The sequence below is a fragment of the Marmota marmota genome, unplaced genomic scaffold (genome assembly GCF_001458135.2).
Source record: "Marmota marmota marmota unplaced genomic scaffold, marMar, whole genome shotgun sequence".
Taxonomy (NCBI): Eukaryota; Metazoa; Chordata; class Mammalia; order Rodentia; family Sciuridae; genus Marmota; species Marmota marmota.
Window position 1 is genome coordinate 12,455,647 of NW_026000153.1, and position 25,222 is coordinate 12,480,868.

Consider the following 25,222-nt stretch of genomic DNA (forward strand, 5'->3'; position numbering starts at 1 on the left):
GATCCAGGCTTTTAACTGTGGTCTGGGAGATGTCAAGGAGTGTGCTAAAAAAGAAAACTTTTTTTTAAAGTTAAAAATGTGTGGGAAATCTGAGCACCGAATCCTGCTCTGGGAGAGCCATAATACACATGATTGTATTCAAGCCTTTTGGCCACTATTAGATTGAAACCCAAAGTTTTCAGCCAAAGTACATTAAGCTCTATTGACTGATGGGGGAGCATGTAAGGAATGCAGTACATCATGTACAGGAGTTCTTAGGGACTCATTATTATGTCCCTTGACATTTTAAGAGTATTGGTGAAATGGACAAGACTCACTCACTTGTTGTCCCTTGGGTTCTCTGGTGTTGAAGAATTGAATTCTGGTACAGTTAGGAGTGAAGAAAGAAAAAAATAGTGTTTTTAGGCATGGGTTTCTACAGTGAACAACTTTCAGTGATCAAGTTCTCTACGATCAATTATAGCAGCAGTAGATTTGAAAAGTACAGAAAGTGCCTTCTGTTCACTTCACGCTTTTGACAGCAGTGACAGATTTCCACAAAGGAGAAATCCCCTGGGAATTGAAATGATGATTTCAGATGGGTAGGCTTTCTTTTTTTTTCTTTCTTTCATTTTTTTTAATAATCAAAGAGTATGTATGAATCAGGGTGGGGACGATCACTCATTTATTCTGGATCTCTATGAGGATAGGTTGATCCTTACCTTCAAATGAAGTGATACAAGCTGATTTTAGAAGTGGTGCAAGATTTGGAAAATTCTATCTCTCAGTGCTTTACTGTCCCACAGGGGACAGTAAGCAATTAACCACATAAGACAGTGCAAGGGATTCATTGTTCATGTCCTCTACAAATTTGAATGTTGAAACCCTAGTCCCAGTGTGATGTCATTTGGAGGTGGGACCTTTGGGAAGTGTTAAGTCACATGGGTGGAGCTCTCCTGCTGGGATTTGTGCTCCTATAAGAAGCCTGATGGCTAGCCATCTCCACTTTATGTGAGGACACTGTGAGAAGTTGGCAGTCTGCAACCAAGAAGGGCACCCTCACCAGTCCTTGACAATGCTGACAAGGGCACTCTCACCAGTCCTTGACAATGCCGACACTTTGAACTTGTACTTCCAGGCTCCAGAACTATGAGAAATAAATTTACAAGGCACCCAGTGTCTGATACTCTGTTACAGCTGTCCAAACTGACTAAGTCAGGCAGTTCGGAAAAGCCAACAGAAAAGTGCTTTGAGACGATTTCTATTTAGGTAGAAAGACAAAGGCTAGAAGGTCCACTGCTTTTGAGTTTCTATCAAACATTGGCCTGTCTGGCCTTCGGGTGGAATTTGAGGGCCTATTTCTTTTTTAGGTTCTTAATTATTTTTTTGTTTATATATGACAGCAGGATGCATTACAATTCTCATTACACGAATAGAGCACAATTTTTCATATCTCTGGTTGTATACAAAGTATATTTATACCAATTTGTGTCTTCATACATGTACTTTGGATAATAATGTCCATCACATTCCAGCATCATTTCTAACCCCCTGCCTTCTCCCTTCCCCTCCACCCCTCTGCCCTATCTAGAGTTTGTCTATTTCTCTCATACTCCCCCTCCCTAGCCCACTATGAATCAGTGTCCTTATATCAGAGAAAACATTCAGCATTTGGGTTTTTTGGGATTGGCTAACTTCACTTAGCATTATCTTCTCTAACTCCACTCATTTACCTGCAAATGCCATGATTTTATTCTCTTTTATTGCTGAGTAATATTCCAATATGTGCATATGCCACATTTTTTTAATCCATTCATCTATTGAAGGGCATCTAGGTTGGTTCCACAGTTTAGCTACTTTGAATTGTGCTGCTATATCTGTATTCCACTGTATTTTACAGTGACTGTTTTCCAGTACCTAGGATTTAGCCATATCAAAGCCCAATTTGATTTTCATGTTCTGACACTTTCTAGCTCTGATGGCCATTACTGACTTTAAGTCAAAGGAAGAAAATGAAGTCAAGTTTATGCCATTTTCTTTTTTGGGAATGAAAAAAACATAATAAAAGTAAAAGGAATAAAAAAGCCACTCCTTTTAAATGCATTCCCTTTTATTGTCGAATCTCTCTTCTTCACACATATTTTAGCATTAGCTGCATTTTCTTCTTTCCTTTTTCTAGGCTAATTCTGCATTGTATAGCTATTAATATCACCAATACATTTAATCATGTTATGCAGTATTCTTTTTTTCCAGGCAACACCTTTTTAAAAAATTTTATTCTAATAGAACCATAAAGACCCTACTCTTTTTTATTTTTATTCAAAACAAAATTTTTTTTTGGTACTGGGGAATCAAACCCAGGGGTGCTCAACCACTGAGCCACAGCCCCAACCCTTTTAATTTTTTATTTTGATACAGGTCTTGCTAGGTTTCTTAGGGCCTCACTAACCTGCTGAAACTGGCTTGAACTTCCCATTTCCTGCCTCAGTCTCCAGAGTAGCTGGGATTAGAGGCATGCGCCACTGGGCTGGCCTATGCTCCTTTTTCTGCCATTATTATTCACTGATTTTATCACTATCACCACCACCACCACCATCACATACCATTTTGCCATGGAAATTTTATACTTCAAGTGACCAATATGGCAAACAATTTCTCTAAACTTTATCCTAACTCTACAAAGTATGGAGTAACAATTTTTAATTCATATTTTGCCAGGAAATATATTTTATTTGGTATTCACAATATATTTCTTTAAACATTTTATTTGATTGTCAAAATAAGTATAAATTCATATGCAGTTATAAGAAATGGCATAGAGAATTCCCATGTGTCCTTTATCCGGTTCACCTCAATAGTATCATCTTATACAACTGTAGTACAATATCACAAACAGGATATGAGCAAATATTACAGTCAAAATATCAAACTAAGGAGTAACAATTCTTGACCCCACTTTATAGATAAGAAGCTCTTAAGAGAACTTGGGCTCTTAAGAGAACTTTCAAAGCCTCACCACTGCTACCTTTATTTCACTTGACTCCCTCTTTCTTCCTTAAGATCTGGCCTCACAAATAATCTCTCCAGTACTGGACTCCATGGTGTCGTCCTACAAATAAGATGTTGTTCTATTCTTTAGACAGATGATTTCTGGTAAATAATTGAGTTAGTCAGATAGTGGGTATGTTTCAGTCATGAGGTTGTTGTAAGGTCAATTGTTTTGTAACATGGTAATTTTACAAATTTTTTTTTTTTTTTACCATTTTTCTCTTTGCTTTCAGGTTGTTAGATAAATCTTGCCCAATGTTATAGTAAAGAAATTTATTTGTATTAGTTAATTTGTATTAATTGCTATAACAAATGACCACCATCTTTGTGGCTTAAAACAATAAAAACTTATTCTTTTGTAGTTGTTGAGGTTAGAAATCTAGGGCTAAAACTAAGGTGTTGGCAGGATGGGGTCCTTCTGTGAGGTTCCAAGGAAGAAGCTTTCCTTCATCTCTTCCAGATTTTAGTGATTGTGCATATATCCTGGCTGATGGCCTGGTCCCTTGGACCTCTGCCTCTATTGTCACGTTTTCTTCTCTCACTCTGATCCTAATACACGCCTCTTATAAGGACTCTTGTGATTACATGCAACTCACACAGATAGTCCAAGATAATCTCTCCATCTAAAGATATTAAATTAAATCACACCCCGAAATTTCCTTTGGCCACATAAAGTAACATACTAACAGGCCTGGGTATTAGGATATGGACTTCTTTGTGTGTTGGTGGGTGAGGGCACTGCTCTTATTTCTCTCTACCATGCTATTCCTTCATCAAATAATTATTGTGCAATTAATACATGCAGTGAACTGTGCTGGACTTTGGGGAAGTGCAGAGAATAGCACTGAGTTTAAGGAATAAAACAGCCAGACTATCTGTGCTCTCACGGAATTTACACCCTAATGAAAGTCCTAGACATTAAATAATAATTTTGTGATTTTTAATGCAATTATAACAAGTGCTAGAATGGAGGAGTAACAAGAACAGAGAATACGGGAGAGTCTGGCATAAATTGGGGCATCAGGGAAACATAGAGGAGATGACTTCTAAGCTCAGCTCTGAGGTAGATTATTAATTAGGTGAAGAGGAGGGTCAAGAGTGAATGTCGGGAGACCAGTGATTAAAACATTAAAGTTCAAAGGATCTTCTAGAACTGTTCAAATTCATTAAGGTCATTAGCTTTTCTTGAACTAAGGGAAGTATTAAGTACATTCTCAAGAGAGAGATGTCATTTCCTGAACTTCTCAAAAGCAGGCAAGAAACATTTTTGTATCTTGAACATCATATATACATCTTCCTTGGAACAAATTGTTTTCTTCTACTAATAGAAGTTAAGGGTAACTTAAGATTTGCATTATTATTGCTGTCCTTTGAAGAGTCTTGCCATCTCCATGAGTTTAATGAGCCCCAAATAAGTATTTTGCCAATCTAAGTATATACCAAGAGTCTTAGTAGATAAGAAAGTCTAAGTATGGAGCCTACATCCTGGGAACAAGTTTTTACCCCTCACACGTCAGATAGAGCTCTAATCTCTAGGGTATATAAAGAACTCAAGTCCTTGGCCCATTTTTTGATTGGGTTATTTGTTATCTTATTGTTTAATTTTTTGAGTTCTTTGTATACTCTGGATATTAGGGCTGTATCTGAAGTGTGAGGAGTAAAAATTTGTTCCCAGGATGTAGGCTCCCTATTTACCTCTCTTATTGTTTCTTTTGCTGAGAAAAAACTTTTTAGTTTGAGTAAGTCCCATTTGCTGATTCTTGTTATTAACTCTTGGGCTATGGGCGTCCTATTAAGGAATTTGGAGCCCAACCCCACAGTATGTAGATTGGAGCCAACTTTTTCTTCTATCAGATGCAGAGTCTCTGTTTTGATAACAAGCTCCTTGATCCATTTTGAGTTAACTTTTGTGCATGGCGAGAGAAAGGGATTCAGATTCATTTTGTTGCATATGGATTTCCAGTTCTCCCAGCACCATTTGTTGAAGATGCTATCCTTCCTCCATTGCATGCTTTCAGCCCCTTTGTCAAATATAAGATAGTTGTAATTTTGTGGATTGGTCTCTGTGTCCTCTATTCTGTACCATTGGTCCACCCGCCTGTTTTGGTACCAGTACCATGCTGTTTTTGTTACTATTTGTCACTATTGTTTTGTAGTATAGTTTGAAGTCTGATATCACTATACCGCCTGATTCACTCTTCCTGCTTAGAATTGCTTTTGCTATTCTGGGTCTTTTATTTTTCCATATGAATTTCATGATTGCTTTATCTATTTCTACAAGAAATGCCATTGGGATTTTGATTGGCATTGCATTAAACCTATAGAGAACTTTTGGTAATATCACCATTTTGAACAGACACTTCTCAGAGGTGGACATACAAACAATCAACAAGTACATGAAAAAATGCTCACCAACTCTAGCAGTCAGAGAAATGCAAATCAAAACTACCCTAAGATTCCATCTCACTCCAGTAAGATTGGCAGCCCTTATGAAGTCAAACAACAACAAATGCTGGCGAAGATGTGGGGAAAAGGGTACACTTGTACATTGCTGGTGGGACTGCAAATTGGTGCGGTCAATTTGGAAAGCAATATGGAGATTCCTGGGAAAGCTGGGAATGGAACCACCATTTGACCCAGCTATTCCCCTTCTCGGACTATTCCCTAAAGACCTTAAAAGAGCATACTATAGGGATACTGCTACATCGATGTTCATAGCAGAACAATTCACAATAGCTAGACTGTGGAACCAACCTAGATGCCCTTCAATAGATGAATGGATAAAAAATGTGGCATTTATACACAATGGAGTATTATTCAGCACTAAAAATGACAAAATCATGTCATTTGCAGGGAAATGGATGGCATTAGAGCAGATTATGCTAAGTGAAGCTAGCCAATCCCTAAAAAACAAATGCCAAATGTCTTCTTTGATATAAGGAGAGCAACTAAGAACAGAGCAGAGAGGAAGAGCATGAGAAGAAGACTAACATTAAACAGGGACGAGAGGTGGGAGGGGAAGGGAGAGAGAAGGGAAATTGCATGGTAAAGGAAGGAGACCCTCAGGGTTATACAAAATTACATATAAGAGGAAGTGAGGGGAAAGGGAAAAAAAACAAGGGAGAGAAATGAATTACAGTAGATGGGGTAGAGAGAGAAGATGGGAAGGGAGGGGAGGGGAGGGGGGATAGTAGAGGATAGGAAAGGCAGCAGAATACAACAGACAGTAGTATGGCATTATGTAAATCAGTGGATGTGTAACCCATGTGAATCTGCAATATGTATATGGGGAAAAATGGGAGTTCATAATCCACTTGAATCAAATGTATGAAATATGATATGTCAAGAGCTATGTAATGTTTTGAAAAACTAATAATAAAAATTTAAAAAATTAAAAAAAAATTAAAAAAGACAAAAAAATAATGAAATATTTTTAAAAAAAGAACTCAAAAAGCTAAGCACCAAAAAACCAAATAACCCAATCAACAAATGGGACAAGGACCTGAACAGATACTTCTCAGGAGAGGATATACAATCAATCAACAAATACATGAAAAAAAGGCTCACCATCTCTAGCAATCAGAGAAATGCAAATTAAAACTACTCTACAATACCATCTCACTCCAGTAAGAATGGCAGCCATTATGAAGTCAAACAACAACAAGTGCTGGCGAGGATGTGGGGAAAATGGCACACTCATACATTGCTGGTGGGACTGCAAATTGATGCTGCCAATTTGGAAAGCAGTATGGAGATTCCTTGGAAAGCTGGGAATGGAACCACCATTTGACCCAGCTATTCTTCTTCTCGGTCTATATCCAAAGGACCTAAAAACAGTATACTACAGGGACACAGCCACATCAATGTTTATAGCAGCACAATTCACAAGAGCTAGACTGTGGAGCCAACTTAGATGCCCTTCAATGGGTGAATGGATAAAAAAAATGTGGCATATATACACAATGGAATATTACTCAGCACTAAAAAATAACAAGATCATGGCATTTGCAGGGAAATGGATGGCATTAGAGCAGATTATGCTAAGTGAAGTTAGGCAATCCCCAAAATACAAATGCCGAATGTCTTCTCTGATATAAGGGGGGTGACTCAAAATTGGGTAGAGAGGAAGAGCATGGGAAGAAGATTACCTCTAGATAGGGAAGAGAGGTGGGAGGGAAAGGGAGGGTGAAGGGGAATTGTATGGAAGGTGGAAGGAGACCCTCATTGTTATACAGAATACATGCATGAGGATGTGAGAAAAAAAAAGAATAATGTTACCTTAGATTAGGTAGAGAGAAGTGATGGGAGGGGAAGGGAGGGGATGGGGGGATAGGAAAGATAGTAAAATGAAACAGACATTATTATTAGTGTGTGTATATATGTGACTGCATGACCAATATGATTCTGCAACCTGTACACTCAGAAAAATGAGAAATTACATCCCATCTGATTCAAATGTATGATATGTCAAGGTCATTGTACTGTCATGTGTAACTAATTAAAACAAATTTTTTTTTTTAAAAAAGTCTAAGTAGATACTCCAAAATTACAAATATGAACTTTAACAAAAAACAAATACAGATTAGGTTCTCTACAAGATCATTTCAAATGCTTGGGAAAAAGACCAAAGAGTAGACCCTAAGTCCAAAGTGTTTTAATGCTGTCTTCAGTTCTGTTAGCATTTTAAATGTTCAAATATTCAGGGACTAATTTAATACAGTGGTCTCTGGTATTTAAAGCTTCTCTGTTTCTGTGATTATTGTCTGATGACCATCAAAGAGTCTTGTGGAGGCCAAATACATAAGAGGTAGAAGAAATCTAGTTTTCATTTTCACTTTTTTAATTGTAAGAAAAGGTGAGCATTTACCCCTAAATTTTTGGTCCTTTAATCTTCTTTTATTATAAACCAATTGGGTTTGTGGTCTTTGCTCATTTTTTCCTATTTTCAACAAAGGAGCTCTTTAAATCATAATGAAAATAATTCTTCACGTGGCATCTTACAAGAACATTTTCCTAGTTTGTCATTTGACTTTTGGCTTTGCAGGCAGAGCAGGTTTTTACCAGTCAGATGTATTAATATTTACCTTTGTGATATTTGGATTACAAATTATAAAATTGCTCAGGTTTTTCTTTGTCTATGATTGTGTTCTTTCTGATTTAATCTTTAACTAATTTTGACATAAAGAATAAACATCTAGCTTAGAAATTCCCCCCAAATGTTTAGCCTTTAGTCCTATGTATTTGAATAATCCAGTGTTTAATCACTGATTGGAAATGCTATTTTAATACAAAACAATAATCTCAAACACATTAGGATTTATTTCTTGACACCATATTCTGTCTCATTTTAAGCTGATTTTCTATATCTAAATGGCTACATTCCTCTGTCATTTGTTTAATTGTTCATGATTTCCTCAGATGCTTAAAGAGGAACTTTAACAAAAACATTGTCAATTAAACAGCTCCACAACCAACAATTTGCTTGAATTTTTTTTTTCTCATCTGTAAAATTAGGATAATGGAATAACTTTACAATTGCGGGGGAGGATTTTAGATGATATATGTACGCCAAGTACTTAGTTCCATTTCATGATGGTTGTCACTGCCTTTTACTTTCCAGACCCTAATGTGTCTCTATCATACCATAACAGCTTAGTAAATGTACATTACAAGAATAAAAGAAAGACTGCTTTTGTCTAAAATGCCTGTCAGTTTCACTCAAGACCCTTTTGATTAGTACCATTTCTGGTCATCTTTCGGGCACAGCCATGGGTTTAATTAACTGGGGCAATTTGGAAAACTTTATTAACTCTTCTAGAATATTAATGTTTCAAATAATGTTCCAAGGCTGTAGGTTATTCTTTCTCAGATATATGGTCTCTTTGGAAACAACATTTGATTTTCCAATGGCTTATAAAATCGTACTTGAAATCAGCCATCATTCAAGAAGGAAATTTTCTTAGCTCAAAGCTCTGGTGACCACACAAATGGCTTCTTTCTTATTTAATAATTTGTATTCTTCAAAGCCTAGAGGTCTGAGGAAACATTACTCACACACTCACCCTAGTTAAGGTGGACAACAGGGGTGGGGCACACACAAGCTGGGGAGGTTGACCAGACAATCAGATAGGGGCAGAAAAGCTTAATTTTTCTGTCTAATTTGGGTTCTGAGCTACTATTTTGCTAAAATTGTGCATAACAGAAATCATGGAGGCTCCAAAGTAATAGATGATGATGACAGAGGAAGTAATTTCCTTTCTTTGACGTAGACATTCTGCTAAACGGAGGGCACTTATTCATTTTGATTTTTTTTGTGAGCCTGTCACAACAAAGGCAAGTCATAATTACAGGGCTGAGAGGACAAAAGCAGATTTCAGAGATTTGAATCCTAGAAAAAAGATATGGGTTAAAGAAATTTATTCCAGCACTCATACCCTGCTACACCCCCCCCCCACACACACACACAGAGAGAGAGAGAGAGAGATGTGGGGTGGGGTGGGGCGCGATGAAACCTGGGACCTGAGAATATTTTTATTAAGAATATTTATTTATTGAGAATATTTTTATTAAGAAGAACAATAGCTGGTTACTAGAGAAGATTGGTTTAAAATAGAAAAGCCTATTAGACTTCAATCCTAAACCCCAATCCTCTTGCCAATTCCATATTACTTTTCATTCATTGATTCATTTCTTTAATTATCATTTATTGAATACCTACTGGATCCCAAGAACTAGGGGGATTCTGAGAATATGCCTGCAGAAAGTTCTCATTCAAGTGCAGGGCTCCTACTGCACCATGAGCTGTTTCAACAGGGGACGTAACTAGCAGATATATTTCTGGGGAATGGCTATGTCCTTGGTCAGAAAGGAGGATTGAAAAGGACAGAATGGATGCTGATGATGAGATGATTTTTTCGGAAAGATAAGCAGCGAAGGTCTAAGTCTAGATAGATAGACCAAAACATTTTCAGGCCCAGTTTGAGTCTGTGAAAAAGATGAAGAAGAGGATGTGCTAGGAGTATAGACAGGTGTCATGCAGCTTTTCACTGCTGTGAACAGAATACTTGACAAGAACCACTTAGAGGAGGAAAGGTCGGTTTTGGGCTTTAGAGTTTCAGAGGTTCAGTCCTTGGTCAGCTGACCCCTTTGTTCTGGGCCTGAGTGATGCAGAACATCATGGCAGAAGGGCACTGTGGAGGAAGACTGTTCAGTGGCATTTAGGAAGAAGTGAAGAGAGAGAGAGAGAGAGAGAGAGAGAGAGAGAATGCGTGGTAGCACAGAGCCAGGGACAAGATCTAATTCCCTATACCCCCAGTGACCTACTTCTTCACATCATGCCCTGCTTTCCTACAGTTACCACCCATAGCCCATCAGATGAATTAATCTACTGATGATTGACAGCTCTCATAATCTAATCATTTCACCTTTGAACATTTGTGCATTGCTCACACATGAGCTTTTAGGGGGGAACAGCACATATTCACGCCATCACAAGACACAAACAAGTTTTGGGAAAAAAATGAAAAGATAAGGAGTATTATGAAGACGTTACTGTCCTTATTTTATGGGTAACACTGGGTTCCAATGTAAGCACATTTATTAAATACACACTTATAGGGCATCTTTAGAGTGGCATCCCCTAGACCAAGTAGTGGGAACAGACAGCTGGGAAGGTATAATCCCAGCCTTACAATCTCACAGACCAGCATTTGACATTTAGGGGGTCACTAATATCCTTAAAGGAGAGACTAGAAACCTAGTAAAAGAATTCAAGTTCATGAATCCACCAGGAAATGTGTAGAAATCAAGGAATGGTTGGAGAAAAGAATGACACAAGGGAGTAAGTAGAGAGATGATTTTTGGGGTGTCTGGGAGGTTACCAGATGACAAAGAGAAGGCCAGTCACAGGAGAAGGGACAATACTTGTAAGCTTGTTGACAATAGCTTTTAGACTTAGGCTGAAAACGGCTTCACACTATAAAATAAGCTAAACATCCATCTCTCAAGGGAAGAGTTGAAGCAAACATGTTCAGCAGTGCCCTTCACATTGGATCTCTCAGTCAACAAATCCTACGAGGCACCTACTATGTACCAGCCCCAGGAAATGACAGAGTAAGAAAGATGAGGTCTCTGGGCTCAAAGGTTATGAAAGAAACAAAGAGCTGTGAGGAGATGGGAAGGAGGCCTTCTTCAGACAAGTCAGTCAGAGAAGGCCTGGGCAAAATGGACCCACTTCAGCAGAGACCTGGAGGAGGGGAAGGTGTTGGCCCAACCAACAGCCAGAGGGGTTCTAGGCAAAGGGCCCAGGCACAGAGCTGAGGAGGCGGGACGAATGTGCTGGGCCAGCTCTTATTCTCTCTTGAAGGCTTAATCACTTCCACTCCTGTTCTCCCTGAGAGAGCTCAGCCTTCTTCTGCTGGGGTTCCTGTTTCTCCTGGAGCCTCCTTTAGCAAACTTGTTTCTTTGTCATTCTTTGTTTCTAAGCCTGCCTTTCCAGTAGAATCACTACTTGCATTGATTTTGCTCACCACCGTTGTTAGAATACTGTTCTACATAATTCATTCTACATAAATATTTGCTGGCTGGAAAAAGGAAAATAATTATTTTTGTAGAAACTATGGGACTCAAGGGGAGCCTTTCCATTCTCTAGGTATTTATTAGTAGGCCTGTTTATACAACAAGGCTGTCATATCTGTTCTGCAGACCTGTAATGGGATAATTTATGTGGACAACCTGGCTGTGGGTTGGCACTTGGTAGACACTCAAAGGAAAAAAAAAAAGTTCCTTGAGGCATAACTAAGTGAATGAAAGAATACCTGGTTTAATTGGTACTGAGAAAGTTGGAACACTTGTGCAAGATTGTTGGAAATTAAGCTTTTCAAGCTGTTTCATCAAATCTCTAAAACCGAAGCGATCTTTACTTCCCACTGGCTCTGAGAAGTGGCTATTCCAAATGTGCTCTATAAACTATGCTAAGCACAGGTGGTGCTGACGTGAAGAGATCTGGAGCTCAAGGCCTAGGGTTGAGTTCTGTTTCTACTCACCAGTTACAAGGTTTGTATCAGGACCCTAATCTTCAACTGTAAACTATGTTTGATGATGAATACCTATAAAACAGGGTTTGACCCTGTGGGACTGGATTGAAATTGGAGACATCAGTATGAACTCATGTACACACACACACACACACACACAATGAGATGAATAGACACAGAGACAACTACAGATACATGTGTACATGTGAGTTGTGTACATACATACTTTATTTAGCTGTCCACTAAGAAGGACCAGAAGCAATGACACCCCAGCAGCAATGAGCACTCCAGCCTACATCTTGGTTTCTAAAAACCATTCTCCATGAAAGGAACCTTGAAAGGAACCAAGTTCTTTGGAGAATTGGTTTATGCTAGAGTTGGGGGAACAAAATATATGACACAACAAAGTGAGCTTGGATCATCTGCTCATACCAGAAAGGAAGGAAGTCCTTAAAAAAAGATGCAGGCACATCAGAGAGACACAAGAATCTACCTGAAAAATTCCCAATGGAGGAAAAACTGGAAAAATTTGAGCAACAAAGTAAATAACATAGATTTAGATGATAACTCAAAGCATAAAATACATATGCCTGAGCCCATACTAACATAAATGAATGATTCACTAAATAACTAAAGGGGGCGAAGAGACTTCTTTATAGAATTCCAAATAATATCCAAGAGCTGGTGGCATGGTCCTCCCTGGCCTCCCTAGGCGTGGGCTGGATTTAGAGACTCACTTCCAGGAAGCAGAATACAGGAAATGAGGAAAATAGTAACTTTACGGTGGGGAACCCGGCAAGCAGCACCTTAACCAAGGGATGAAGTTTGATCTCACCAGTGATGTCATGTGGCATTGTGTACCCCTAATAGGCGGTGATGAGAAGGACACTGCCTATCTGGGGTGTTCTTCCCGAAAATCCATTATCTAATCAAGATACAAACATCAAACAAGTCCCAACTTGAGAAAAAATTCACAAATGTACTTAATTCAGTATTCCTCAAAACTGTCAAAGTCATGAAAAATAAGGAAAGATGGAGAACCAGAGACCACTATGGAGACAAGACAACTAAATGCTGTGTGTAGATCCTGGAGCAGCAAGAGGACATTGGTGGAAAAACTGGTGACATCTTAATCAAGTCTGGAGTTTAGTTGCTAGTAATAGATACAAAATAGTATTGTTGGTTTTTAATAGGCAATGCGAAGATGGTAACATGAGCAAAACTGAACTTATGTGAAGGGTGTTCTCTGCTGTATCCTTGTGACTTTTATGTAAATGCAAAATTACTGCAAACTTTTAAAAAAGTTATTAAGAAAACCAGTGTTTGGGGAAGACTCGATGATAATATCTGAAAACACATTATGAGCTCACAGGGCTACTAGGCACACAGTTATGAACACAAAGGAATGGTCCCTCAAACTCAATGAAATTTAGTGATTAATGAATCTTAGAAATGTTCAATTTCCTGTCCTCTGTGATTTTTTTCCCCCTTAAGCTTTGCTACCTGAGACCTTATTTATATTAAAAGAGATGCTTTGACGCCTGATGTTTAAAAAAATAAAAGTAAATTCCTGAGGTCAGCTTGTTTATTTCCCAGTTGAAAAAGAATTTGTCACATGTCACTTTCTTATAATAAGGGTAAAAACTCACTCATTCCCAAGCTCATTTATGTCAGCTTCTAGGGAGTTTGGATTCCAGGGAAATACAAAGTCCCTATGTATACATACGCTCCCACACACTCAGCACCAGAGAGTGGGGTTCTACAGAAACTGGATTCACTGTGGGAAAAGCTGCTTTATGGTCTGGTGGCTTTCCAAAGACAGCTGTTCTCCCTCCCAGAAGTTTAAGTGGGTTGGAGGCCCTGGAGAAATGAGAAGAATCTATCTCCATGCAGAGCATACATTCTAAACATGATTCTCCTTTAATGTGGATCAGAGGGGTGTGAAGTCAGTCTTGAGGGTGCCTGTGAGATGCTCATAAACACAGCATTCTCTCCAGCACATCCATAGTTAGGAAGGGAATGTATTCACAGTTTCAAGGTCTGCCTGGGGATCTCAGGGTTAGGAGACCTAGGAGATTCCTGAATAGAGCCCAGAAGACTACAGGAGGCTCCTGAACCAACTTGGGCTTTTACCTCGTGACACTAGGATCCCAAGACGACAGGCTTAAGGAGTCACAGGGTACACATGAAGAAGCTGCATTCAGTTTCAGTTTGTGAACTGTGTTGTGAGAATCGTGCTTTGGTACAAACATGTACACATGCAGGTGCACATGCCAGCATCAGTCAATGTTCTGTGTGCAAACGAGGGAAAGACTGGTAAAAATAATTCCTCCCAGGTGGGTAACACAAAACCATCTCAGTGGACTTTGTAATGCTGGCCTGCTGATTTTCCCCCCTCTTCCCACCCTTCATCTCCCTCTCTCTCTTCCCAATGCTTACATCCCAATAAGGAAATCTACGTAATTCTAGACCTTTGCATTTCTGTACCTCATTTTCCTCATCTATAAAATATGGACAATATCTACCTCATGAGATTAAATGGATTAATAGATAGAAAGCATTTAGAAGAGTATTTACATACTTTAAATACTGAAAAAGTCATTTTATGAAAATAGTTGACAGGAGATTTAACATTTTGTTGGGAGAGTTAAGAATTATTTTATGGAGAAGGTGACAGTTGAGATGAGCTTATAAATGCATTTACTGCACCTAACCTATCAAACATCATAGCTTAGCCCAGCCTACCTGGACAGGCTCAGAACATTTACATTAGCATACAGCTGGGCAAAAATCATCGAACACAAAGCCTACTTTATTATGAAGTGTTGAGCATCTCATGTACACACAGATGGATGTTTGTAGACATGATGGGATGCGAAAACACAATATCCCCAAACACTGGCAATGCAGCCTATTACAGAGGAAATTCCTGTAGTATGTCTCCTCTGGGAACTATGGCTCCCTGTTGCCACTCAGCATCTCAGAGAAGGTTGCAAACCTCTTACCAAGAGTTAGGGAAAATTGAAAATGTGACTTCTGCTGAATGTGTATAGATTTTGCACCATTGTAAAGTTGAAAAATCCTAAGTCAAACCACCTTAAGTTGGGAACCATTTATACTGTGTAATTCTATTTACATGAAGTTTGAGAATAGAATTTTATATCAATGAGCTAATCTATGGAGAGATTTCAGAAGAGTAGCCACTTTGGGGCATTGACTGGGAAGCCTTGTGGTGGGCTAGAGATGATTTATATCTGTACCTGTATGTTTACCTGCTTTTAGTGGGTAGGTAATTCATATGTGTTTTGTAGAAGTGATCTATGGAAAAAAAAGGTTTACTATGTACCATTTAAAAATATGTGTTCAAAATGTAACGTTAAGAAGGAAAAGCAGGGTACAAAACTATATATGCTCAAAACAACCTTGAATGCAATGTAATGTATTTAAAAATTAAAAGGAGGATAATGAACATTTTAACATTGGTCATTTCTGATAGGGGGATTTCAGTTGACTGTCTTGAAGGAATGCCCAAAGGAGTTTCCAAAACACTGACTCAGTGATAAGACCCCAGCCAAACTCTCTGAGCAGAGTGACAGGATGCCAATTCTGTTCTTTCCCAGGGGAGTAACTTTCATCAAGTTGCATAAACTCCTCAACTCTCAATTTTCTCAGCTGCAAACGGAGTTACACTTATTTGAATACCCTAGGGTTGAATGGGGGACTAAACAAGATGAAGCATGAACCTCTGCCCAGCATCTGGTGCCCAGAGTGCTCAGGACATGCCAGTTATTGCTATTGAAGGAAACACAGAGGCAGAAGAGAGTGAAGCTGTTCAAGTTCACTCTGACTGTTCCTCTTTTCTGGATCATCTGTAGAAATGGGGCTGCTCAGGGGGATTTAAGAAGAGGAGGAAAGTCCAGAGCAATCCTCAGAGGAAGTAAGGGAAGTTGCCGAGGAGGTAGGCGAAGGTCCACCAGCAGCACTGGCACCCAGCTGGGGCAGAAAATGAGTGTTTCTAGGTGAAATCCTTCAGCTCCCTCCCAAAGAGGATGGTTGAGATGTTCCTGAGTTGGGGATTGTACTGAGAAGTCCAGGAAATGAAATGTGGGATATAAACTCCAGAGAAAATAAAAGTAAAGAATGCTATTTTAACTGTGAGAGTTTTAAAGCTGAGCATTTTGTATGTATGGGGCTGGGATATAATGTGCATATAATATGGCATTATTTATGAAAATCACAGAAGCCCAGATCACTGACCTTCCTACACCAGGAAACACTTCCTCCTTGTGATATTAAATGGTGATTATTAGAATACAATACTCGCATGCCATTGAACACATAATATGTTTTTTTTAAATTAAAGACTTAAAAGCAGCATACTACAAGGATGCAGCTACATCAATTTTATAGCAGCACAATTCACAATAGCAAAATTGTGGAACCGACCTAGATGCCCTTCAGTAGATGAATGGATAAAGAAACTGTAGTATATATACACAATGGAATATGACTTGGGATTAAAAGAATAAAATCATGACATTTGCAGGCAAATGAATGAAGTTGGAGAATATTATTCTAAGTGAGGTAAGCCAAGCACAAAAAAAAACACCAAATGCTGAATGTTTTCTCTGATATGTGGATGCTGATGCATAATTGGGATGGCTGGGGAACATGGGAGGAAATTAGATAGGGCAAAGGGGAGGGAGGGAAAGGGAGGAGGCGTGGGGGTAGGAAAGACGGTGAAATGAGATGAACATCATTACTCTAAGTACATGTATGAAAACACAAATGGTATGGCTCTACTTTGTGTACAACTAGAGACATAAAAATTGTGCACTATATGTGTAATATGAATTGAAATGCATCCTGCTGTCATATATAATGGGTTAGAATAAAAAAAAAACTAAAAAGGCCACCTTGTAAAAAATAAAAAATAAATAAAAATTTAAAATTAACTAACTCTGTTAGAAACTAGTAGAGTCCACAGCTTCTCAGGTGGAATTAGGGGAAATTTAATTGGTAGTCAATAATGGATGAAGCATGAAATACACACGTACTCCAGGCATTTGAATCCTTTCTTCTTGCTCAGGGAGATAGGCTTATGATATTTAATGCTGTCAGTCAGCAAAATCATGTGCACTGGTTAAGCTGCAAAGAATTAGAATTGACTTCTAATTTCAATGTGAATAAAAAATTTATAATGAAATAGAAACAGAGGAATCACGATGCTGGGAAAAGAAATCAAGAAATTTTTCTTATAGGAAGTTTGTGAAAATCATATTGTGAGGTCTAATAGGATTTCATATTATACTTTCATCTGGAGTGTGGGGAGGGAATTGTGTCAACATTTACAGCCTTGTCTTTGACTGCAATCCAATTAAAAGTTGCTCGAAATGATATAATGCACGCAGGGTGTTCTGAACAGCTGTCTCTGAATAATAATGATATTTATAATAATCCCATTAGCTATCATTTTTATTAAAACCTTTTTATATAGTAGGCAGTGTGCTAAGCATTTTATGTTCTAGCTCACTTACTTTCCATGATAAATCTAGGAGGGAGGTATTTTCTTTTACACATTTTATGAGTAAGGACAACAAAGCTCTGACTAGGGTGACCAACTGTGTAGGTTTTCCCAGGATGTGGGACTTTCATTGCTGATCCTAGGAAAGTCCTGGGCAACCTGGGATGAGCTGGTCACTCTTTAAGAGTGACTTGCTTGGTTTTTAAGTGGTAGAGAAGTGGATTTAAACTTGTTTTCCTTGGTTGATTAACTCTCCTGCCTGCTGCCAGTCCAGCTCTATATTACTGTCCACAATAGCTAGATAGCAAAGACATTCTTTGTAGCCTGAGAGGAGGGGTCTAGGTTGAAACTAGTGAATATTATTTCACATGGAGTAATTGAAAATGTCATCTTGACTTTCTTGTCCCCAAACCTCAGAGTAAGTGAAGTTGAGCATCCTTGATGACATTTTCAAAGGGCTTTAATGTCACTGTAGACAACATTCAGGGTGGAGCCCACTTACCCTGGGAAGCAGGTAGAGGTGGCACAGCGGTTGGCCAGTGTTCTGCTTACAAAATTCCAGAGTGTGACACACCACATCAGCATTCATACCTGCCTCAAGCCTAGAGGGAAATGGGGCAAAACAAAGGCTATTAACGTCTCTCAGGAAGGAAAGACTAGAAAACCGAAGCTATTTCAGAGAAAGGTGAGTCTCCAGAAGGGATTCTAATACCAACTACTTGGGGCAGCCTGGCCTTCGAGAGCCCCATGTGGGTAGCTTCTGGATCATAAGGATTTCTGGCCATTGCTCTCTGCTCCATCTAGAATAAGGTCTTGGGGGCAGAAAGGGCACACACAGCCCTCAGCTGAGTCAGCCTTTCTCATGAGCTTTGAGGTTCTGTTTAGATGAAACCACAAATACAATTAGAAAGGTCCTGGGTGTAATTTGAGGGAAGAATATTTTGAAGTTTGCAGGTTAAAGCAAAAAAAAAAATTATGATACACTCTTCAGCACCTAAAATTATTTTCTTTTTCTTTTTGGTACCAGGGATTGAACTCAGGGGCACTCAACCACTGAGTCACATCCCAAGCGCTATTTTGTATTTTATTTAGAGACAGGGTCTCACTGAGTTGCTTAGTGCCTCACTGTTGCTGAGGCTGGCTTTGAACTCACATGATCCTCCAGTCTCAGCCTCTAAAATGATTGTCTTAGGTATAATTCAAACCATCTTTTTTCCTTTAAGTAAAGAAAATATAATATAGAATTATTTCTTTCCCTGGGATGGTGTAAAGATAGAGCTCTTTGGTGTACATCTAGATAAACCTTCCATATCCATTTTCTCTTTGGCACTCCCCAAACTGCTTACCAAAAAAGAAAAAAGAAAAAAAGAAAAAAAAAGTGTATGATGTGCTGCTTTGAATGAAGGAAAAACTATGGATTTTTAGTAAAAATTTCAATGATATTATTGATTCAAACCAAACCAAAGCAGGAAAAACAAACAAATCCAACAACTTTGGTTGGTAATACCCAGAGATAAATCTTTGTATTATGTGGACAGTGATGGGTTCTAGAAAACACTTTATGGAGTTTCTTCCAGGCCACTTGACTTTCCCCTTCAGCTATAGGGGTGGGCTTCTGGTAACCATTTTGATGTATTAGTCCCCCTTATCTTTGGGGGATATATTCTGAAACGTTTGGTGGATACCTGATGCAGCAGAGGTAACAGGTTTATACCAAACACTGTATATATCATACTTTTGCCTATACATTCTTAACTACCATACAGTTGAATTTATAAGTTAGACACAGAAAGAGATTAACAACAATAATGACAAATAAAATAGAACAGTTCTAATAATATTTCATAATAAGAGTTATTTAAAACTTATAAATTATTTCTAGAATTTTCTAGTTAATATTTTTGGATGGCAGTTGAGTGCAGGTCACTGAAACAGGATAAAGGGGAACTCTGTATCCTATAATTCCTGGCCAATTGATTGAACTTCATCAGACAACTGTTCCAAGCAGAATCAATCAGATGCTCTCTTAGGAAAAACTAGAATTGTTAAAAAAGTTGACTTTGGTCCAGACTATCCTCAAATTAAAAGGAGCTGTAGTCAACTGGGACTGTAATATAGTCATCTCCCAGCATGTGGACTGAGTCTCTGGAAAACAAGTCTGCAGGAAGGGGTTCTGGGGCAGAATACAGAAGGAATGAGGAAGCCCAGGGATAGCACACCAGGGTTCCTTTGGTTTCAGATTCAGTCTCCTTTAGATACCTAGATATGTCCCTGCCCATGAGTTCCATGATATGTGCACTCTAGGTTCCTTACTTCTCTCCCTATCAAACCGTTACAGTGAGGACCTCCATGTCTATTACTATTACTGCCACCTTTCTTTTCCTCTCCCTGACCCTCCTCTTCTTCTTCCTCTTCCTTCTTCAAAACCCAGGTCAAAGAACCAATCAAATACAAATAAATAGATGAGCAAAAGGAAGTCTAGTAGAGAGCAGAGGAAAGAAAATAGGGGAGGGAGGGAGGAGGAGAAGGAAAGAGGGAGGGAAAAGAGGGACCAAGTATTGAAATCAAATTTCACCCACATATGAGTTTGTCAGGATGAACCCAACCACTATGTGTAACTACAAAGTTCAAATAATAATAATAATAATAATAATAATAATAATAATAATAATAATAATAAACACCTCAAGGTCAAGTTGTTTCTGTTTCTTGCAACTGCAGGCAGTTATAGTCATATGTGGTCCAACCCTTGAGAACTGATGGTTAGCACTGGAACACTTGGCCAGGGCCCAAATATAAGTATTGAATCTGCTCCCCACTCCATGCCCATCTCTGTTTATTTCCCTGATGCTCATTTCACAGACCTGGGTTGTCCACCCATCAAAAGGAATTTTAAACCTGGACGTGCAGAATAAAAATTGAGATTTAAAAAGGTAAAGCAAAAATGAAAAGCAAACAAAACATTCTGGTTTTCACTTAATGAGGGAGCAGCACTTTTAATGGTTGCTGAACATCATGATAATTTTAAAATCTCTAATAATTTTATCTTTGAACTACCACCCCTTCAAATGCTGGAGGGGACCTTGAGGATTTATTTATACCATGCATCCTCCTGTAGACAGAGTTGCCTGTTGTATTAACAAAACCGTGTCTTATCAAAGCCTATCAGAGAAACAGGTCCACCTTAAAATAAATCTACCACTACACGAAGATGGGTTGTGACCACAAGCCTCCAAATTTCATTCCAGCCCAATGAGACTGACAACATGGTTGACATGATGGCTTATCAACCTTGTGCAAGTAAGAGCTAAGATGGAAAAACAGTTCATCATAGTTCATCATGAAAGTCACCTGCTTAGCCCCAGAGTCCCTTCATGGGAGGTATATGTGTGTGGGATGTAACTCAAAGTGTCAAAGGAAACCAAGTCTTCTAAGCAGCAGGCCAAGCTGTTTGTTACAGATAAAGTCAATTGCCAAACTAATGTCTACTGAGGGTCAGTAAATCAGGAGAGGGTGGCTGTTTTCACACATCTGTTCTCAACTTAATGGTTCATTTGTTTAACTGATGACTGCTGTCTTTATAGGGGTCTGGTATTTAGTGGACTCAGGAGAGTGATAGATGGGGCTCTGCTTAATCTTTGTTTTAAACCAAAGGCCAATATCCCATCTGTGGCAATTCTGGACCACCAGAGCCAACTCATCATACCGCGTCCAAGATCTGTTCTCCTTTATCCTGCAAGAGAGCAGAATTTCAAGTGCATGAACTTGAATGTGGGAATGGACATGGAGACCACTCAGTCAAAGAGTGAGGCTAGCCCTCTCTGATCTGGGGAATAGGAGAGGGGAACTGGGCAAGGATCCTCGAAGATCCTTTAAGGTAGGACTTTATCACCAAAGACTTAAAGTGAGAAGTACTCCTCTTGACAAAAAGATAACATACTGAGCCCCATAAATCCACACAAATTTAATATCATTAAAATATGCAAGATGCATGAGAAGTAACAAGGTAGCACATTCCCTCTTAACTAATCTTGGGACAGAAGGCGTAGACTAGACATGATATATGATATCTTTAGGAAATACCCAAACTCATGAGAACCATTTTCACCTAACACTATTTTCTTTTTTCCCCAGAGTAGCAAGTGAGACAAAAATGGTTGCATTTTTTTAAACTTTTTTTTTGGCTCCCAGAAAATTTGAAAGAAACATCTAGAGATTTCCCTCCAAACCCCTGCTTTCACACATTCATAGCTGCCTCAATATCAACATCCCCTACCAGTGCATTTGCTAAAATTCCTAAGCTACAATGACATTTAGATGTCATCACTATTATCTAAAGTCCATAGTTTACACTGTGGTTCACTTTTAGTGTTGTACATTCTTAGGATTTGGACAAATGTGTAATGACATGTAGTCACCATGTAAGAAGCATCATACAGAGTATTTTCACTGTCCCAAAAGTCCTTTGTGCCATGCCTATTTATCGCTCCTTCAATCCTAACTTCTGGTGTTCACTAAATTTTTGCTGTTTCCATAGATTGGTCTTTTCCAGAATGTCATATATTTGGAATGTCATAAAGTTGGAAAAGGTATAAACCCTTTTCATTTTGCCTTCTTTTTTTCAGTAATATGCATTTGAATTTCCTCCTTGTGTTTTCATGTCTTGATAGTTCATTTCCTTTTATTGATGAATAATAAATATTTCATTGCATGCTTGTACCACAGGCTTAAAAAAATCCTACTGGACATTATGTTTGCTTCTAGGTTTTGATGATTATGAATAATGGTACTATAAACATTCATGTGTAGCTATTTGCATGGACATAGTTTTCAGTTCAGTTAGATAAATATTCAAGAGTATAAGGGGGTATAGGAAGGGAGGGGCATAGGAATAGGAAAGACAGTAGAATGAATAGGACATAACTTTCCTATGTTCATATATGAATACACCACCAGTAAAATTCCACATCATGTACAATTACAAGAATGGGATCCTAATTAGAATAAGTTATACTCTTTGAATGTATAATATGTCAAAAATATACTCTAATGTCATGTATATCTAAAATGAGCAAATAAAAAAAAGAAAAGAGAAGAAAAAAGAGTATAATTGCTGTATTGCACGGAAAGGCTATAGACAGTTTTTAAAGAAACTCGCTGTTTCGGTTGTTTTGATATTTGGTCATTCTAATGGTGAGTTATGGTATCTCCTTGTTCATTTAATTCACAATCCCTTAAGAGCATATGATGTTTAGCATCTTTACATGTATTTATCTGCTATCAGTATATCTTCTTTGATGAAATATCTGTTAAGTTCTTTGTATCATATTTAAAATAGGATTTTTTTATTATTGAGTTTTGAGAATTGTGTTACTTATCTTTTTGTCACTCATAAGAAAATGCTCAAGATAACTAATTCAAAAGGAGGAAAGGATTATTTTGGCTCATGGTTTCAGAGCTTTCAGTCCATGGTCATTTGACCCTGATGCTCTGGCACAGGACCATCATGATGGGAGTATGTGACAGAGTGGGCCTGTTCACCTCATGGCTGCCAGAAAACAAGAGAGAGAGAGACAGGAAGGAGTTGGGTTCCCAATAGCCCCTTCAAGGACATGCCCCCAATTACCTTCCTTTCACTAGGCTCCACATTCTGAAGGTTCCACCACCTTCAAATAGTGCCACAGCTGGGGACTAAGCTGTGGATTTCACCTTTGGGAAACACTCAAGATCTAAACCACAGCAAGAAATCTTTGTGCATTTTGAATAATAGTTTTTATCAGATGTTTTTATTTTGCACATAGTTTCTTCATTTATGTGACTGACATTTTCATTTCCTTGGCATTGTCTATTTGTAGAGTAAAAATTTTAATTTTCATGATACCTAGTTTATCAGTTCCTTATTCATGGCTCATAACATTTTAGATCCTAAAAATTTATCATCAAACCCAAGGTCATCTAGATTTTCTTCTACATCGTCTTCTGGGAGTTTTATGGAGTTAGTTATTACATTTAAGCCCATTTGAGCTCCATTTGAGCTCCTTTTTTGTGAAGTCTGTGTCTACTTGTTCAATCCTAGTACATAAGAAAGTATTCACTTTTGTATATTAGCCTTTTATTCTGCAACCTTGATATAATTGCTTATTAGTTCCTGGACTTGTTGTTTATTCTTTTGGATTGTCTACATAGAAAATCATATCATCTGCAAACAAAAAATGATTTTATTTCTTCCTTCCCAATCGGTTTGCATTTTATTTCCATTTATTGTCTTATTGCATTGGCTAAGACATCTATTATGCTATTGAAAAGTATTAGTGAGAGAGGCATCCTTGCCTTGTACCTGATATTAGTAGGAAAGATCCTAGTTCTCAGCATTAAGTACAATGTTAGGATGAAGTGATATTGGCCAAATTATGTTGTTATATTTATGCATTTGTGACTATAGAACAAATCCCATCATTATTTATAACTATAATGTACCAGTAAAAATGGTATAGTTTTAGTTTTAGGTTTATTGTAGTATTTATCAAGTTGAAGAATTTTCCTTTTAATTTCCAGTTTACTGAGAGTTTTATATTGAATGGAGGTTGGATTTTTTTCAAATGATTTTTCTGCATCTGTTGATATGATCATTCAAGTTTTCTTTTTGAGCCTGTTGATGTGATGGATTACATTAATTGATGTATGTGAACCAGCTTTGCATACCTGTGATAAGTTCTACTTTGTTGTGGTATGTAATTTCTTCCCATTATTAGATTTGATTTGCTAATGTTTCATGAAGTTTTTTTCTCTATGTTCTTGAGAATAGAAAATATTATTCTGTAGTTATCTTATAATGTCTCAGTCTGGTTTTGGTTTTAGTGTGATGCTGATTTCATAGTATGAGTTAGGAAGTATTCCCTTAGTTTTTCTCTTCTGAATAGATTATACAGAATTGTTATGATTTGTTTCTTGAATGTTTGATAGAATTCACAAGTTAGTCTATCTGGGCCTGGTGCTTTTTATTTCAAAGGTTAAATACTGATTCTATTTCTTTGATAGATGTAGAAATAGAAATACCTATTCGTATTTTCTGTTTCTTCTTGTGTAAGTTTTGGTGGCTTGGGGTTTTCAAGGAATTGGCCTTTTTCATCTAGGTTATCAAATTTAGAGGCATAATGTTTTTCATAGTGTTTCTTATTTATCCTTTTAACATCATGAGGTTTATAATGATGTTCTCTCTTTCATTTCTCATATCGATAATTTGTGTCCTTTCTTGTTTTTTCTTACTTGGCATGGTTAGAGGTTTATAAGTTTTATTGATCTTGTTAAAGAGCTAGATTTTGGTTTTATGGATTTTTTTATATTAATTTCTTAATTTTAATTTTAGGCTCTAATTTTTAAATTTATATTCCTCACTTGCTTGAATTTTTTTTTTTACCTTTTTATTTTTTATTTATTTATTTTTTTTTATTGTTGGCTGTTCAAAACATTACATAATTCTTGATATATCATATTTCACACTTTGATTCAAGTGGGTTATGAGCTCCCATTTTTACCCCAAATACAGTTTGCAGAATCACATCAGTTACACATCCATTGATTTACATATTGCCATACTAGTGTCTGTTGTGTTCTGCTGCCTTTCCTATCCTCTACT

At 37.8% G+C, this 25,222-nt stretch overlaps 1 protein-coding gene across 2 annotated transcripts in view; it reads right to left on the reverse strand.

Moving 5' to 3' along the window:
• Positions 1–25,222, reverse strand: part of Aoah (acyloxyacyl hydrolase) — a 213,642-nt gene that overhangs the window by 129,686 nt on the left and 58,734 nt on the right. For both annotated transcript variants that reach the window (XM_015490228.2, XM_048786464.1), the window contains exon 4: positions 18,089–18,188. In XM_015490228.2, the coding sequence (XP_015345714.1) occupies positions 18,089–18,188 (100 nt within the window). The remainder of the gene's footprint in view (positions 1–18,088; positions 18,189–25,222) is intronic.